Raw genomic sequence first — 17668 nt, forward strand, 5'->3', positions numbered from 1 at the left:
AGAGACTCAGTTTCTTCATCCCATTTTGCTAATCTGCTTCTCTTGTTGTAGAACAGATTTCTCTTTCCAAGTTGATGTGTGGGAAAATGGCCACCATCCGTGATCCCAAGTTCATATCTCCTCAGGTAAACTGGAATCCACTTTGACTGGAGGACTCTGGTCCAGGTATGAGCACATGACCCAAGTTGAGTGGATTCATCAGTGGGCCAGAAGGCAGGGTCATAGATTAATAGTTACTTCTGTATAATCACATAAGGAGATGAACAGTTGTGAGAAAAATCAGATGTGGGGGAACCAAAGAGTTGGTTGCTTCTGCAGAAGGACTGGTAGGATACTAAGTTGGAAATGTAGGTCAGAATCTAAGGAAAGAACAACCCCAAATCTATACTCTCTCTGCCCAAACTTCAGATACTAGTTGATTGAAATCATCGAAGGTGTTGTCAGAAAATTAATCATTTCATACACATCCTTGTTAGAAATTGAAAAGTTAGGCAAAGAGACCCCTTATGGCTTCATCTTAGAACTTCCGTGGCACCACGTAAACCAATAGTTCCACAGATCTGTAAGGTATCTTTGAAGTTAGCTGAAATGCTTAAGGTTTGAACATACTTTGTATTCACGAACCCCGGCTGAAGTGGTCAAAGAGGCAGTGCATCAGCAAGCTCCTTGTTCGCTTTCGTATCTGTTCGGTTCTCAGGCCATAGATGATGGGGTTTAAGGTGGGTGGGATGATCACATACAAGTCAGCTAACAGCACTTGGGTGTGCAAAGGCACTATGTCCTTCCCTAGCCAGGCCACATAGATGGATGCCATCCCGGGTAGGTAGTACAGAGCCATAACTGCCACATGGGAGCCACATGTGCTTAATGCTTTCAACTGTGCATTCTTTGAGGAGAGACCAAATACAGCCTGGAGAATCAGATTATAGGAGGCAGTAATAAAGAACACATCAGAACCCACCATAATAGAGGACCCAGTCAGGCTGTAGAGACTACTGGGCTTGGGATCAGCACATGCCAGCTTGGCCACAGCTATATGCTCGCAGTAGGAATGGAGAACAACACTAGAGCCACAGAAAGGTAGATGACTCACCATCCAACTCAGTGGAGTCATAAATATGATAGCTCTGATGGTGATGGTCACACTCATTCCCAGCATCACTTGAGGTGTGAGAATCCTCTTGTAGTGTAGGGGCTTACAGATGGCTACATAGCGGTCAAAAGCCATGGCTAACAGCAGCCCCGACTCCACAGCTGTGGCTGCATGGACAAAATACATCTGAGTGAAACAAGCATTAAAAGTGATGGAGCTGTCTCCTGAGGAGAAGATGCTCACCATCTTGGGCACTACAGAGGAGGCCATAACAATGTCCACGGCAGCCAGAACACACAGGAAGCAGTACATGGGCTCCTGTAGAGTGGAATCCACCCAGATTACGGTCGCTATGAGGGTGTTTCCTAACAGGGTTATGGTATACATGACACTCAGTGAGATGGCCAGCCATAGATGTGAAGACTGCAAACCTGGGATGCCCACCAAGAAAAAGGTGCCAGGGGTTTCCATTGTATGGTTGTAGGGTGGCCCCAGCATCACAGATGAGACTGCTTTCCTGTTAATGTATAAAGTGATGTTAAGGATGCAATCCTGTAAGACTTATTTCCAGCTATGGTGTTAGGAAGTCTAATGATAGTCTCAACTCAGTGGGCCCAGAGTTAGAAAGCTGACATCTGGGCAAAGGTATCCTGCCTCTCCTCCCATCCTCCTCAATATTCTTTGCCTTACTAATTTCTGTTCGTTGTTCAGAGATCATCTCGTGAGCTGCCTCCTTTGGGCAGTCTTCTCTACCTCCTCCCCCAACCCATGCTGAAACTGAATTAGGTACCTTCAGAGCTTTTATGGACTCTTGTCCATGCTGATCTCTGAGGGACCTAACTTGACAATCCTAGTACTCTACCTGTGACTTTATTGTGCTCACTTGTGTGTCTTGTTCATGGCCTTATACCTTATACCAGCCTTATAGCTGTGGTGCACAGGTCCATGGAAAGAAGGCATATGTATTCATTATAGCAAACAGTTGAATGAATGAATGAATGTGAAATCAGAGGAAAGAGTTTTCCTTTTATCTTTGTTCAATTCCAAACAATATTTAATAATTGTTGAATGAAACAGTGAACTTCCTGAGATTGAATGTGTCACACTTTGCATCTCCTTCCTCAAACTCTCACTGCCCTAATGCTGTATCTCTCAAGGCCCTAGGCTAGTGAGTCACCACACCAATTGTATGACTAGTTGACTTTACAATAGTCATATAAAGCCCAGGAACTATTTCCTAGGTGTCCAGGCAGTTTTAAATGAAGAGGGCTTATTTGCCAAGGCTCAAGACTAACCTGCCCTTAACTATCACCTCCTGTCTTTCCCCTTAGTAAGGGACTTTCAGGCTAAGAACTCTTCATATCTTTGGACACTGTCTTTACTTCACCCTTTTTGATTTTTCATCAGGCCTGGCTTCTCCCTGAAATATTGGGTAGATCAGATTGACAGAGTACTAGCCTCAGAATCCCATCAGCTGCAGTAGCATTTTCTTTGTTAACCAAGCACTAGACAAACATTTACCTGGTTCTCAATTCTAACCAGGTGGCATGCATTTGCCTCTTCCATTAACCCCTGGAGAGCCAACCACTCACTGGCTGATTCCACTCACTCACTGATTCCACACCCAGGTACCAACAGCAGCCTTGATGAGAGTCCCCAGAATGCCAGATTTCTGGGATGATTGCAAACTATGATCTTTATTGAAACAGACAAACCAACAACAACAAAAAATCCCTAGACATAAGAAATGCCTTATAATGGAACAGAGTGAATAAAGTAATGAGCTCTGTTTCACGGTCAGAGGCTTGCTGTTCCACTGGGTGAAACATCAGTGACAGATCTAGAGAGGATAAGGGGAAGCTTTTTGAAGTAGAATGGTAGTAAAGAGTGGAATTATTTCATTCAGGATATCCTTAAGACTGCTGTGTGTTTCCTGGATGCAGCAAACTTCAGGTTGAGCATTATTCCTTAAAAAGCCAAAGAAGAGCCTGAGGACCCAGAATGCCTCCCCTACCCCCTCACCTCTGATCCAGGATCTCCCTCCCACGTCACTGCCCTGCACAAATCCACATTTCTTCTGAGAGCAGTCTCAGCTGCTGCCTGCCCGTCCTCCTCTATCTAGCCTTGGCAACTTGAAGCTAGTCATACGTTTCATTCCCTCGAGGCTTTTCCCTCATTCCTTTTCTTCTTGATTAGCAGTGCTAAAGGTTTATGTATCTTATTAGTCCTTTCAAACAACAGGACATTTAGTTAGGTTGGTCTTTTTTTTTTTTTAATCTTCAGTCTACTGCTGCTGAAAATGTTCTTGCTAAGATCAACAATGCTCTCCATCAGTGACATGCTGCCAATGCAGTGTTTTCATTCTTTATTTTACCTGACCTACCTAAAATATTTAACAGTATTGCCTGCTCCATGCTCATTTTTGGGTTAATTTTTGATTGAAGTATAACATACATACTGTAAAATGCACGAATCTCAGGTGTATAGTTGATAAAATTTTATAAAGTGAGCACATAAACACACCCACGTGGCCACTACCCAGGTCAAGATACAGACATAGTTGGCTCCTGGTCGTTGAGGTGCACTGTTCTTCACAAAGGTCTGGCCAAGCTCTCCTAAGACATTTCCAGCCCAGAACCTGCCTCTGCCTTCAACCCTGTGGAGACATTCACATGTAGACCTGGAGAGCCGATCACTAAAGAAAAGCTTAGACAAGTCACTTCAATAAATAAACTATAGGATATGTAAGGATCCTTTATTCCTATTTAAAGGATGAGAAATATGCAATTCAAATTAAAATTGTCTTAAAGGTAAAAGCAGTGATGCACAGTTCATTTGAATGGAGACTTTGTGTTTATGATAACCCAATGCCTCCTCTCTACAACCAAAACCACATGCTCCTAATCAGCCCTGCTGCTCAGTTTCTACTCTCTCAACTTCCCCTGATCCCTGAAAACTGTCTCCATCATCCCAAGATTAGACTTACCCCTCCTCTCTCAGCTTTGAACCAAAGTAGTCATGTGTTCCCTGTTCCTTTTCTCTCCGCAATTGCCCCATCATTTCCAGAAGGTAATTTTGGTATCAGCAGTAACCCACCAGACCTGGCCAGCCCTTTGGAGGGGTTGAGGGTTTTTATCCTCCTTTCTAGGGTGACTGCATCAGCCCAGCACCCAGCCCCCAGGTCAGTTACCCACATCCCTGGAGTCTTCTCTATTTGGCTTCCTCTGGTAGTCCACATTTCTTTCATGCAAAAGGATTTATACAGGACCCTTCAGGAGGAGTGGGGAGAGCGACGCTAGATCAAAGACAACATGGAGTCATGGTAAGGAGTATTGTCACTTCAAAGACCTCCCATTGGGAGCCCTCTTCCCCCTTTAGACTATCATCTTGCTTCTTCCCTGGACACCCCGGCTTCCCTTGGCCTCTGTCCAGCAGCCAAACAGTGTAACTCCTCCAGAGACTGATTTTTCTCTGTGCTCTGACCCCAGGGAGCTTTCCAGATTACCGGAAGAGGGAGATGCTTAGTGGATGATGAGCCTTTGTTTCTTCATGTCCTCAGATGATACATAAGAGAATATAGTGTACATTCTGAAAAGAAAACAAAAGGCCCAAAATTAGATTTTTGGAAGCCTGATAGGTGCCAAGCACCCTGCTGAACACTTTTCAGAGATGACCTTTCAATTTTTACAACCCCCTGAACTAAGCTGCCATTATTACAGCTACATTTTTATAGATTAAATTGAGGTGCATAGAAAGTCACAAAGCTAGTAAGCCAGAGAGCCAGGATTCCAATTTTAGCAATCATAATACATTTTTCTCAGTTGAAGGACTCTGCACTGATAGCATACTTAATCTCTCAAAGTCCACTTCACCTTCCGCTTCCTCCATTCTGTCTGGGGACTCGTGTTCAGCTTCATTGGTTAGATACTTTGCCTAGCATGGTGTTATGAAGTCCTTTTTGAACAGAGAAGGGAATAGAGCATTAGGGAGACTAAGGAAAGCTTTCAAACTGAGGGGAGGTCATGAACCTTAGCACAAAGATCTGACAAGACAAAATGTTCTCCAAACAGAAGAAGGTAGAATGCAGGGTACTTGAAAGAAAATGCAAATAAATGAGGCTAAGGGGTGTGCGGGCCATATTTTAGAGGTCCTGACTTCTCTCTGGGCATCACCATGGGGCAGGAATAAAGCTGAGATAAAGAAGCCAACGGTAAGATAGCAAGTTTTTTTTTTTATGGCAAAAGATAGAGATATATGGAAATATGAAAAGTCAGGAGATGATGTTACATGCCCCCAGTTCCCTGAGTCCTCAGCAGAGATATAGTTATTAGTGATGTGAATGGGGGAGAGTCATTCTGTTGCCTTTTGGAGGGGCATGGGGTTGCTTCTCGCCTTCCTCCACCAGCACATTTCTAATGACCAGGGGGTAGTTGAGGTTCAACTTACTAGGCTTAGCATCCATTAGAAGGTGCAGTCTTCAAGCCTGCGAAAGAACTAGTCCCTCAAACTGCTGCACTGTGCTCATCCCCAAGGTACAAGAGGAGGCATTCAGAAAGAGACCAAAGATCTATCCTTGGGAAAGTGCCATCCAAGTGTATTAACTGGCTATTTACATTACTTGATGCAGAACATCGGTTCCCAAAACCCCTGCCCCAAATATCACTGAGATCTCTCAGGAGGTGCCTGCAGTAGGTACCTGATATTCATGCCCATTTTTAATCCCCTCCTCTTGAGGTTGGGCTCAACCTAGTGACTCACTTCTAATGAGTAGAAAGCTGCAAAAGTGATGGGATTTCATTTTGGAGATTAAGTGACCAGCAGACAGTGCCTTCCATCTTGCTCACTCTTTTGCTGTCTTTGTCACTCTTTCTGAGGTCCTCAGGTAAGCCAGCTGCCATGTTATAAGCTGCCCTATGGAGAGATCCACATGGCAAGGAAATTATGAGCCTGGAATTGGATCTTCTGAGGCTTGCCACCAGCCCTGTGTGTGAGCTTGGAAGCAAATGCTCTTCCAAGTGAACTTTCAGATGACTGCAGTCCTGGCCAGCACCTCATTGCAACCTGTAAGACATCCTGAGCCAAAGGCACCCAGTAGAGCCACACCCAGATTCTTGACCACCCCCATCAGAAACTGATGTAATAAATGTTGTTGTCTAAATTGCTAAATTTGAGCTAATCTGTTACACAGGAAAGATAACTAGTCGAGTCACTGACCACATTATCTATAGTTTCACTTTTATTACAAGAGAAGAGAGTTAATGCCACCACCACTGGCCATTTTTCCTGTTGGGGGAAGTTACTTGATCATGACCATCCTGGACCTCTGGGTCCCAAAACTTCATGGTGATTGATGTGTGGGGAAGATGACCCTTTCTTGCTGCTAATGATCTGATACTGCTATTCCACTAAAAACTGAGAGGCAGACATCAAGGCAGTGTTGCTTGTGACATGGTATGTCAGGATTTATTTAAAAACTTCTGTGCATGGGATCCACATACATATCCAGAGGGATGGAGAGGGGACGGATGCAATTAACAGCCTTCAGGTTGTCCAAACTAAATAACCTCTCATTCAACATACCTGCCTTCTATTCCTATTAGGAGATATTGTCTAGATGATCTTCACTGGCATTCTGCAGGCACAAGCAGAATACTTTTGGAACATCTGACTGTTCAAATCCTTGACTGAGGATCAGCTTCTGAGAAAACACAATCTAAGGCAGTGGCATTCTTGCCTTATTCCTGATCTTCATGGTAATGCTTTACTGTTTCTCCCTTAAGTAAGATGCTGGCTTTAGGAATTAAGTACACATATCACTTATAATCAGTTCTTATTTGAATGCTTTATGCGCAATTGATGTCAAGAGCCTTTTTAACATCTTTGGAAAGAAGCATATTGTGTTTCTCCTTTGATTTATTAATGCGGTGATTTATATTAAAGGATTTCCCATAACTGAACCATACTTCAATTCATTGAATAATCTCACATGGTCATGGGGTATTATTTTCTTAATGTGGTTGGAGTCTGTTTGCTGATATTTTAGTTAGTCTTTTTGTATCAATACTTATAAGGAGGTTCAGCTTTAGTTTTCCTTTTCTGTGCAATATTTCTCAGGTTTAGCCATTAATGGAACTCTTCCTTTGTAGGAAAAAAAAATGGGTGTTTTCTTCTTTCTCTGCAAATTTCTTTCTCTCTTTTTTTCTGTGAGTCCCCTGTGAAATTATCTGAACCTATTGTTTTTTTTCAGAGAGGAATTCTTAGCTTTATTTCTTTCATGCAGATTTGTTTGTGCTTTCTACATCTGCTGGTATCAGTTTTGAACAAACGTATTGGATTGCATTGTACTGTATTGTACTGTAGCAACTTCACCCAGGTTTTCCAACTTATTGCTTAGAATTGTGTGAATCTAATCATTTTTATTTTATCAGTTTCACTGGTTACTTCCTCTTGTTATTTCTTTTTTTAACTCATTTTTTTTTAAATGAAGTATAGTTGACTTACAATGTCATGTTAGTTTCAGGTGTACAGCATAGTGATTCAGCTATATATATACATTTTTTTTCTCTTTCTCAGATGTTTCCCATTATAGGTTATTACAAGATACTGAATATAGTTCCCTGTGCTATAGATTAGGTCCTTGTTGCTTGTCTATTTTATATATAATAGTGTGTATCTTTTTAATCTGAAACTCCTACTTTATCCCTCCCTCACCCCTTTCCCCTTTGGTAACAATAGTTTGTTTTCTATGTCCATTAGTCTGTTTCTGTTTTGTAAATAAGTTCATTTTTATTATTTTTTTAGATTCCAGATATAAGTGATATCGTATGATATTTCTCTTTCTCTGACTTATTTCACTTAGTATGATAATCTCTAGATCCATCCATGTTGCTACAAATGGCAATATTTCATTCTTTTTATGGCTGAGAAATATATAGATATAGATATAGATGTAGATATACACACACCACTTGTTCTTTATCCAGTCCTCTGTTGATGGATACCAGGTTGCTTCCAAGTCTTGGTTTTTGTAAATAGTGCTGCTATGAACATTGAGGTGCGTGTATCTTTTCAAACTAGAGTGTTTTTGTCTTTTTGGATATATGCCCAGGAGTGGGATTGCTGGCTCACATGATAACTCTATTTTTAGTTTTTTAAGGAACGTCCATACTGGCTGCACCAAACTACATTCCTACCAGCAGTGTAGAAGGGTTCCCTTTTCTCCACACCCTCTCCAGCATTTATTGTTTGTGGATTTTTGAATCATGGCCATTCTGACTGATGTGAGGTGATACCTTATTGTAGTTTTGATTTGCATTTCTCTGATAATTAGTGATATTGAGCATTTTTTCATGTGCCTGTTGTCCATCTGTCCATCTTCACTAGAGGAATGTTTAGGTCTCCTGCCCATCTTTGCATTCTTCCATACATTTTTCTATGTATCTCTTTGTATCTGTGTTAAAATAATAAAAAATGAACATATTCATAAATATAGGCAGACACATATGTAGTGTACATTTAGAAAATGTGGAATGCATTAATCATAGAGTGTAGTATGTACCATCACCTAACTTGTCCATGACTTGCATGAGTAAGTTGTGAAAGGGCCGTATGGGTAAGTGTTACTCCCTGAAAAGGACCACTGGCCGTGGACACTGGAGGTGGGGTTCCTATTCTTGACCAAGGATAATCCACTGGTATGACACTGGCTCTTGGGCAGGGGAAGTCCATGATGGCCTAGGGAGCTGCCCTATTGTAGCCAACTCCCTGAATGGTGGAACCACAACATGCATTTTTCCTGGTTCCGTTCACAGCAGCATGTTATAGTGGAAGATAAAATAGGTTCTGTGCTAGACCCAGGGAATGTGACCAGGAACCACTGCATGAACCCAAGGCAACACCATTAGATTTGAAAAGATTTTGCCCATGAAAAACATACCATAGAGATGGAGTCTAAGCAACTCCCCGAAAGCCGCTGTGCATGTAGCACAAATGCAGGACAAGCGTAGAGATTGCTCATGAGCTCATCCTGAGTACCGTGGAGTAGAAGTTTGCCTTAAGAAGTTGTCCCACATGTGTGTTTTCCCTTCACCTACTCTGGGTCTTTGAATCCGTATTTCAGCCTGAATAGTGCTCACAAAACCCCAGTGTCATCCCACCTCGTGCCCCTGCTTCTTGCTTAGAAACAACACAAGCCACTACCTCTACCACAGGCTATTGAATGAGTTGCTTTGTATAAATGGATTCAAGCCATTCACATAAAACACTCTCAGGATTAAAACATATTTAGACATGTATTTCTCAGCCTAAACAAACAAAAATAAAATTTTATAAATAAAAGGAGTGACTCAACAAACATTAACTGGTGCCTATTGTAAATTACCAGAACTAAGCTTAGGTCTGGAGATAGAGAAAGAAATACCATGTTCCTCTCTCTCAAGGAGTCCATGCACTAGAGTAGGCAAAAATTAAGCAGTTAAAATGCATTGTGATCAATTAAATAGAAAGCACTGTGGAACGATGTGCTTTCTTGTGGAATAAAGGGCAGTCACTTCGCCCAGCTGGGAGTGAGAGAACGTGTCCTACAGGAGCTGATTCCTGGGCTGGATGTTGACAAGTAGCAAGAGTTAGCCAGGTCAGGGGCTTGGGAGGAGCAAGTAGCCAATCTGAGAAGTGAAGAGGAGAGGCAGGAGATGGTCCTTAAGCGATAGGCAGGGGAGACCAGCAGGGCCTTGGATGTGCAGGTGCTCAGGACTTGCCATCCCAGTATTTGCCTCCGTGGAATATTGATTATTTTGAGCTGAGGGTGCTTGAGAAACGGCAGATGCAAGAGGGCTTTCTGACCTAGCCCTTTCCACCTAAAATCAGGCCATCAGTTTCCCATGAGAAAGGTGCTCTTCCTGTACCAGAACAAGAATATCCTTGTGTCCAGAGACTGGGCCTCAATGCTGAAGTGGGTCTGTACAAGCAAGTTCACTAAAGTAGCCCGTATCTGCACTCGTTCCCGCCTCCCTCCACCGTGTGTCTTCTAGTCACTTCCCCACAATTTACTGCGCCTAGCCCAAACCCCTTTGTCTTGTCATTTCTTCACAAATGTGCCATTTCTTTGCCTAAAAGATGTAAAAGCATCAAAATTCATCAAATTGTACATCTGAAATATGTGTAGTTTACTGTACAGGAACCATACCACAGTAAAGGTGTTTAAAAAAGAAAAAAAATACATAAAAGCTATTTGCTCTGGTCCCTTACTCAGGTCTTCATTATCTTATGAAGGTCCCCATGCACATGTAAACATTTAAAAATCTTGTATACTTTTCTGTCTGTTTACTCTGCCTCATGTCAGTTTGATTCTTAAGCTCAGCCAGAGACCCTGCAAGGGTAGAGGAGAATTTTTCCTCCCCCCCAGATTCCACACTAGAGATTTGGACATTAACCTGATGTTCAGAGGTGGCTGGCTGAGTGTTAAGGAGTAGAAAGTCGTGATCTGATTTTGAATTTAGAAAGTAAATTATACTGATTTTGACCATTAGGATTTTGGTAGGTGGACTCAGACTCAAATTAACTAGACTCAAATTTTGGAAAGTAGCAGCATCACTAATGCGTCAGAACATTAGAGGCCATCATTTGATCACATCCTGCTGCCACGTTTCCCATTATAAATAGAGACAGTCAAGTAAGTGAGATTTATCACAGTTTATTCCAAGTAATTGTTAAGAGCATATGTGCTGTTTTAACTACTTAAGATTAAAACAACCTCATTTTTAACGAATTAATTCAACAAATACTTATTAGATGACTATTATGAGCTGGACATTTGTCGGCAGTCTTAAGTGAGTAGGCCGTGGGACCCAAGTCAAAGTTCACAATAACTTGCATGTGTATGAGGTAAGAAGTAAATGTACGCATGCGCTAGTAGCATGAGTCAGCATTATGAACAATACGCATGCGCAGGCACAATAAAAGGACAAGTGCATACACCTGAGGGCATGCCACCCGCTTGTACTGCAATGAAGTGTTGTTTTGCTCTATGTCAGCTCCTTGCGCCATCCAGTTAGGCAGCTCGCTTCCTCGGATCCCTCTCCAGCCCCACGGCGGCAGACAACATTATGCTGGATACTAGGTAACTCGGCAGGCAAAAGCACCTAGAACAACTACCCTCCAGAGCTTTCAATCTGACAAGGAAGAAAGAGAGCAATCAGCTTATCAAACAAATGTATTCACTTCCATGTGTGCCTTGGGATTTCTAAGGAAAAGTTGTTTGAGACTTGGTGGGAGCATAGGCTTCCTAGGTGGAAATAAGTTTAGGCTGTGACCTGACAGCTGAATAGACCATTTACAAAGTGTTTGTGGGTGAGGTGGAGACCGAACTTTGAAGGGAGAGACACAGCCTGTGCAAAGACATCAAGGCTAGGTAGAGAATGGTACCTTAGAAGGACTAAGAGGACTACAAGAGCCCCAGGACGTCCTTCTGACAGGTAAGATTAGAACCGTTTTCATTTTTTTTTAAACAAGGGAAGTCACTGAAGTGTCTAAGCAAGGGTCACTCGTGATCTGATTTGTGTTTCGCAAGTTGTATTCCTTTGCACTGAGACCTAGAGCAGAACGGAGCAGAGCAGTAGCAGAGACTTGGGTGCGTACTGCATGCAGAGTTAGGGAGCGGCAGGTAGTTCCTTTAAGATACCTGATTTTGAAGCACTGTAACCTTCGGACCTGAATTGTCCTGGTGTTGGCTCTCTTTTGTGTAATTTCTAGGGCTTTAGTGTTCACGGTGTGGCTCTCAGCCTGGCTGCTCTGGTGTCATCTGGGAGCTTGATAGAAATGTGCAATCTTGGATCTCACTTTGGTTTAATGAATCAGAAACTGCATGTCAGGAAGAGCTGCAGGTTAATTGAATACAGGTGATTAGAGTAACACTGCTTAAGGTACAAGACTCAAATTTGGTTGCATGTTAGGGACACCTGGCTAGTCTGAGGAACTGTTTCTATCTAGTTCCCACCACCAGAGACCCAGATTTAACTTTTCCCTGAATCTAATGATTTTGAACAAGTCCCCAGGAACTTCTAATGTACAGTGGATGTACGTAAGAAGTAAAGATGGGACTTTCAGAAATGTCTCCCCTATGGCAGTTGTTCTCAAAGTTTGGTGGCCAAAGGAATCATCTGGAGGGCTTTTCATAATACAGATTTGGGCTTCATCCCCAGAGGATCTAACTCAGTAGGTCTGGGTCCATATTTTATTACTTTCAAGTTCCTACCTGATGCTGAAGCTAGTGGTGTGGGGACCACCCTTGGAGAAGCACTGCTTTAGAGCGTATAGTGATTTTGGAAAATTTGCAATTAACAATCACCTTCCATAAGACAGGCCTGAAAAATACAGCCTGTTCATAGATTTTGTCCCTGCGCAGCCATAAAATCTTTTGTTTATCTATCCTTTTTGTTTGCTATTTTTTGTAATTTCTAAGTCTATAACATTCACTTAAAATTATGACACATGTGAAAGTAAAAATAATTTAAAATGTATTACATTTCTGAATGGAAATGCCCAGACCAAGCTGTATTTGAAGGCTTAAAAAGTAGGCAGAAGCTTGCATCAATTCCTGGATTTTCTTGAGAATCATGATTTTAAGAGCATCTGTCAACAACAGAAAAACAATGCAGGAGGCTGCAAATAAGAAAAGAGTTTATTTGGGGGTAATAAGAATTCCAATTCAGTAGACACAGTTTCAAGTATCTTCAAATGACTGTTCCAGGGAAGAGAAAGTGTCAGGGGCTTGCAAAGAAAAAAGCCATGAAGTTACAAGTTGCTTCACAAGAATCAGGATGGACCCTGATGCAAATATTTCTCTCTTTAAGGAGAAAATATTTGTCCTTAAAGTATCAGGAGCTATTTTAGGGGAAATTTCTATAAGTAGATCAGCTGTCACAAGTTATTTTTAGGTTAAGAGTCCAGTAAGTATCTTGAGTAACTAGCAGATGTTCTGGATGACCTCATCAGGTCTAAAGGTCAGATTCTATCCCAGCTGAGACATGCATAAATCACACTTCCTCAGTGGCCTCCTGGTTCCATTTTAGAGCTGTCTCTTAGCAATACTGTGAAGACTTTGGTTTTCCTTCCAAATTTGAAATGCAAAAAAATGCTAATAAAGCAGGGAGGTAGTCCAGAATGTGATGTTTATATTAGTGACCAATTTTATTAATTTAGGGGCAAAGCTTGCACAATCACCCTATGATATACACACATACATTTCTAGATTATCCAAATATATATGAAAGTTCTGGAATACTACTTGGCCTTAAAAAATAATTAACAATGCCATTTGCAGCAACATGGATGGATCTGGAGATACATTTTAAGTGAAATAAGCCAGAAAGAGAAAGAAAAATACTATATATCACTTATATTTGGAATCTAGAAATAAAGACAAATGAACTTATTTACAAAACATAAACAGACTCACAGACAGAAAACAAACTTATGGTTACCAGGGGGTGAAGGGAGTGTGCAGGGATAAATTGGGAGTTATTCTGCAATAAAAATATATATATACAAAAAAAGTGCAACTATACTTGTAATTATAGGTATAATTGAATTGGATGTAAGTTCTAAATTTTGAAACAGATTATCCAAACAAATTCATGAACATTTCACTGCAGTGTAACAACATTTTTACAGTCAGCCCAGTTGACTTAATCACTAGGCTAACTGTAGAAATTTGGTCAATCTCAGACCTCATCCACAGTGCAAAACAACACAGCCAACTCCAGATTTCAAAAACTCCTGCTGGGTGCTGTTGAGATGTAGTGGTTGAGTCAATCCAATCAATTCCATTGTTCTCATAATTAGATTAGAACCCACCAACCCAGATTGAATCAGTAAAGAACTAGCTATTTCTCCTGCACAGTTTTTATGTGACAGAATTAACTCTCCTTACCAGTTAATGTCTGATTCAGAGTTTTTAAGTCTGTAACACTTGTTTAGTCAACTATGGAAATGAGTAGAAAAAAAGTAATACAAATATTATATTCTGAGTATGAGGTGCTCAGACAGAGTTGTATTTGAAGACATGATAAAGGAGGTGGCATTTACCTGGCTCCCTCCAGTGTCATTAGGAATTGAAGAAAATCAAATGGAGAAAATTTGATGTTTCTGTAACTTGTGAGCCACTATCAGCAGGGATGATTTCCAGAAGTTGCTATTGACACTGGTGGATCATTTTATTAATTTATGGGCAGAACTAGGGATATCATGCTATGATTTAACAAAATTGTACTTCTAGAGTATCCATCATACCTAAAAAAAAAATGACCAGCAACCATTGTAATTCTTTGTATCATTGAATTAGGTGTACATTTAGAAATTTCTAACACCTTTTCCACATGCATGTCCTCAGGTCATTGGAGTGGCCCATGCAACTGCAATGGTCTGGTTGTTTTGCCCACATTAATACCAGCCCCAAACACACCTCAACTGACAAGGCTGACCAATTTAAAAATGCTTCCAGTTAGTACACAAACGCTTGTGAATAATGAGAGATTTGGATGATTTAATCACTGGATTATTTTGAAGATAGGACTAGGTTCTCCAGTCAGAGCCCACAGTCTAAAAGCTTTCACTAAAGAGCTAACAACAGCCATCAGTGAAGAGAACTGCTCCCCCCCAGCTGCAGAGGTGACCAAATATAAAACTAGTTTCTGTTACTCTAACTATGCTAGTTGGAAGAAAAAAGATGTCCCCAGGTGATCATCACCCTGGCTTCAGAGTCCCCTACGCCACTGAAGACCATCCTTCTAGCTGAAGAATCAAGTGACTGGCATCCGGCCCTCGTCACCATGCAGAGTGGCTGTGGCATGTATGAGTAACGTGGACAGGAGCATGGAGGCCCACGGCATTGTCAGGGTGAAAGGGTTCAGTATCAGGTCTTTTGGAGCTACATCCCATGTGAGGCCTTCGGGACTGGCACCCAACCATTCAATCAACTGTGCCAATAGAGGGAAAGCAACTAACAGTACAGTATTCTGAATGTGGAGTGTTCACACAGAGCCCTACGTGGCAACATGATAAAGGAGGCAGAGGCTGCCTTGCTCTGCTCCCTCCCAAATCATTATGATTTGAAGGAAATCAGATGGAGAAAATGCAGTGTTCTTTTAACTTATGAAACACTATCAGCAGGGATGTTTTCCAGAAGTGGTTTTTGACACTGGTGGATCATGTTATTCATGGGCAGAACTATGGATATCTTGCTAGGATTGAACACAATTCTAATTCTAGAGTATCCATTGTCTGTGGGGGGAAAAAAGTGCTATAAGCATTGTGATTTCGTGTCTAACTGATTTAGGTAGGCTTGGAAATTTCCAGCACCTTTTCCACACATGTCCTCAGGTCACTGGAGGGGCTGGTGACCAGCCTGCCTGTAGCCTAGTTGTTTGCCTAACATCAGTAGTAGCCCCAGACCCACAGGAGTGGGACTGGGCTCACTATAGATTGCAAAATGCTCCCTGGGGTAGCTACACCCTTGCAGAGCATGAGAGGTTCGGGTGATTGAATCTCTGGGGTGCTCTGAGGACCAGACAAGTTTCTGTGGTCACAGCCCATGATGTTCACCCAATCAATCGAGAGCTAACATAATCAATCCATCTGGAGCTAACACCATCAATCAAGAGTTCTCCACCCACTGCCCAGAGGTGACTCCACATAAACCCACATCTCTTTGACCCTTGGCTAGTTGGCAAGAAGAGTTGGACCGGGGCGGTCATCTCCCTGGCCTCAGAGTCCCCTCGGACCCTGAGGCCCACCTGTCTGGCTGGAGTCCAAAGTAGCCGCCATCACCATGCCCTCTTCCCCACTCAGGGTGGCTGTGGTGTGCATGAGTAACATGAACAGGAGCATGGAGGCCCACGGCATCCTCAGGAGGAAAGGGTTCAATGTCAGATCTTTCGGAGCAGCATCCCAAGTGAGGCTCCCGGGACAGCCAGGCAACCCTCCAGTGATTTACGATTTCTCGGTGACGTACGGGCAGATGCGCAAGGACCTTTACCGGAGAGACCGAGAACGCTATAGAAGCAATGGCGTCTTGCACATCTTGGGAAGAAATGAGAAAATCAAGGCCCGCCCAGAAAGATTTCAAGAGTGCAGAGATGCCTTCGACGTCATCTTCACCTGTGAGGAGCGCGTCTACGACAGGGTGGTGGAAGACCTGTGTGCCCGAGAACAGGACACCTGCCAGCCGGTGCACGTCATCAACGTGGACATGAAAGACACCCTGGAGGACGCCACCCTCGGGGCGTTGATCATCTGTGAGCTGTGCCAACGCCTCCAGCAGGCGGACGACGTGGAAGGCAGTGTGGCGGAGGTGCTCCTGTCAGCGGAGGAGAAAACGGGAAGAAGCTTCCTTCACACCATCTGCTTCTACTGAGGCTCTCGGCTGGTTTGGGTTCCTTCCGCGGTCAGACCTTGTGCGTGGACTTTTAGACTAGTCTGGATTTTTTGACAAAAGTGTCTTGAAAGCCCTTTCCACTAAAAGCCATTTGTATGATTTTTCAGGTTTTTCAAGAAATAGACCAGAAAAGCATTTTATGGGAAAGGGAATGTGGACTACCAGTAGTCATCAAAACCCTTCCAGTGTGGGGGACAACTTTTTATGGATTTTACCTTCAAGCAACAATTCAGTGCTCACATTGCTCTGCAAGGAAGTTACCATGAAGGACTCCATTTTCCAGATGAAGAAAGCAAGGCTTATAATGAAGTGCTGGACAAGTGATTTGTTGAAAATTATTCAGAAAAAAAACAGTGTCTATTCTATCATTTTATAACAATTTCCTTTTGCTCATTTTGCATGATATATTAATTATAAAAGGGTGAGTTTTTTGTGAGATAGGAATGTATTGAATGCCTGAAGTTATAGATGCATTTATTTTTAGATTATATGTCTTTAACAAATGCCATCTTCACTGGAAACTCAGGGTTGATCATCTGCCACATGTTATTGAGACAGGAAGGGGGCAGGGCACAGCTGGTCAAGGAATAGCACAGCAATTAACACCAGAATGGCGGAAGGTTCAACCCCTAGTAGGCCTTGAGGCTCAGGACGGAGGGAGATTTGACTTCTAGTAGACAGTGAGCTTCATTATACTCCTATTGTAATATATTAACATGGTGAATAACATGCCCACAGGCGCCATGACAGTCCCAAGGCTGGCCTCAAGAGGTCAAAGAGTGGGAAATGGCCAGTTTCCTGGGAATCCCAGCCCCTTCCCCAGACAAGTTAGACTGGTCCTTCCACCTACTAAGATATAAAGCTACCGAGCCCATAAAAACTGGCCTTCAGGAACAGCCCGCACTTTGTCTATGGAGTATGTACATACTTTTACTCTAAGCTGAGCACCCAAACCCCACACCTTATGGCCTTTCTCTTGCCTTCTGATGTATCTCTGTAAATAAATCTACCTGTATTCAACTGTGGCTCACTCTTGAATTCTTTCCTGCGCGAAGCCAAGGACCCACACTTGGCGGGGCACGTCCCAGGGACTCAACCAAAGCCTGGGACATGGCCCTCATGCCCCACATCCGTTTTTCCTGCAT

General features: G+C 42.5%; 2 protein-coding genes across 2 annotated transcripts; one reads left to right on the forward strand and one right to left on the reverse strand.

The window, feature by feature from the left end:
* Window positions 1-99: 99 nt before the first annotated feature.
* Window positions 100-17668, forward strand: LOC105067200 (RNA polymerase II subunit A C-terminal domain phosphatase SSU72 like protein 3-like). Its single transcript, XM_074372507.1, has 2 exons — window positions 100-6156; window positions 6694-17668. The coding sequence occupies exon 2, from the start codon at window positions 15918-15920 to the stop codon at window positions 16500-16502; it is 585 nt and encodes a 194-aa protein (XP_074228608.1). The 5' UTR covers window positions 100-6156; window positions 6694-15917; the 3' UTR covers window positions 16503-17668.
* OR52I2 (olfactory receptor family 52 subfamily I member 2) lies at window positions 617-1606 on the reverse strand. Its single transcript, XM_010952676.3, has one exon. It carries the CDS (start codon window positions 1589-1591, stop codon window positions 617-619), a length of 975 nt encoding a protein of 324 aa, XP_010950978.1. The 5' UTR covers window positions 1592-1606.

Source organism: Camelus bactrianus, chromosome 10 (genome assembly GCF_048773025.1).
Source record: "Camelus bactrianus isolate YW-2024 breed Bactrian camel chromosome 10, ASM4877302v1, whole genome shotgun sequence".
Lineage (NCBI taxonomy): Eukaryota > Metazoa > Chordata > Mammalia > Artiodactyla > Camelidae > Camelus > Camelus bactrianus.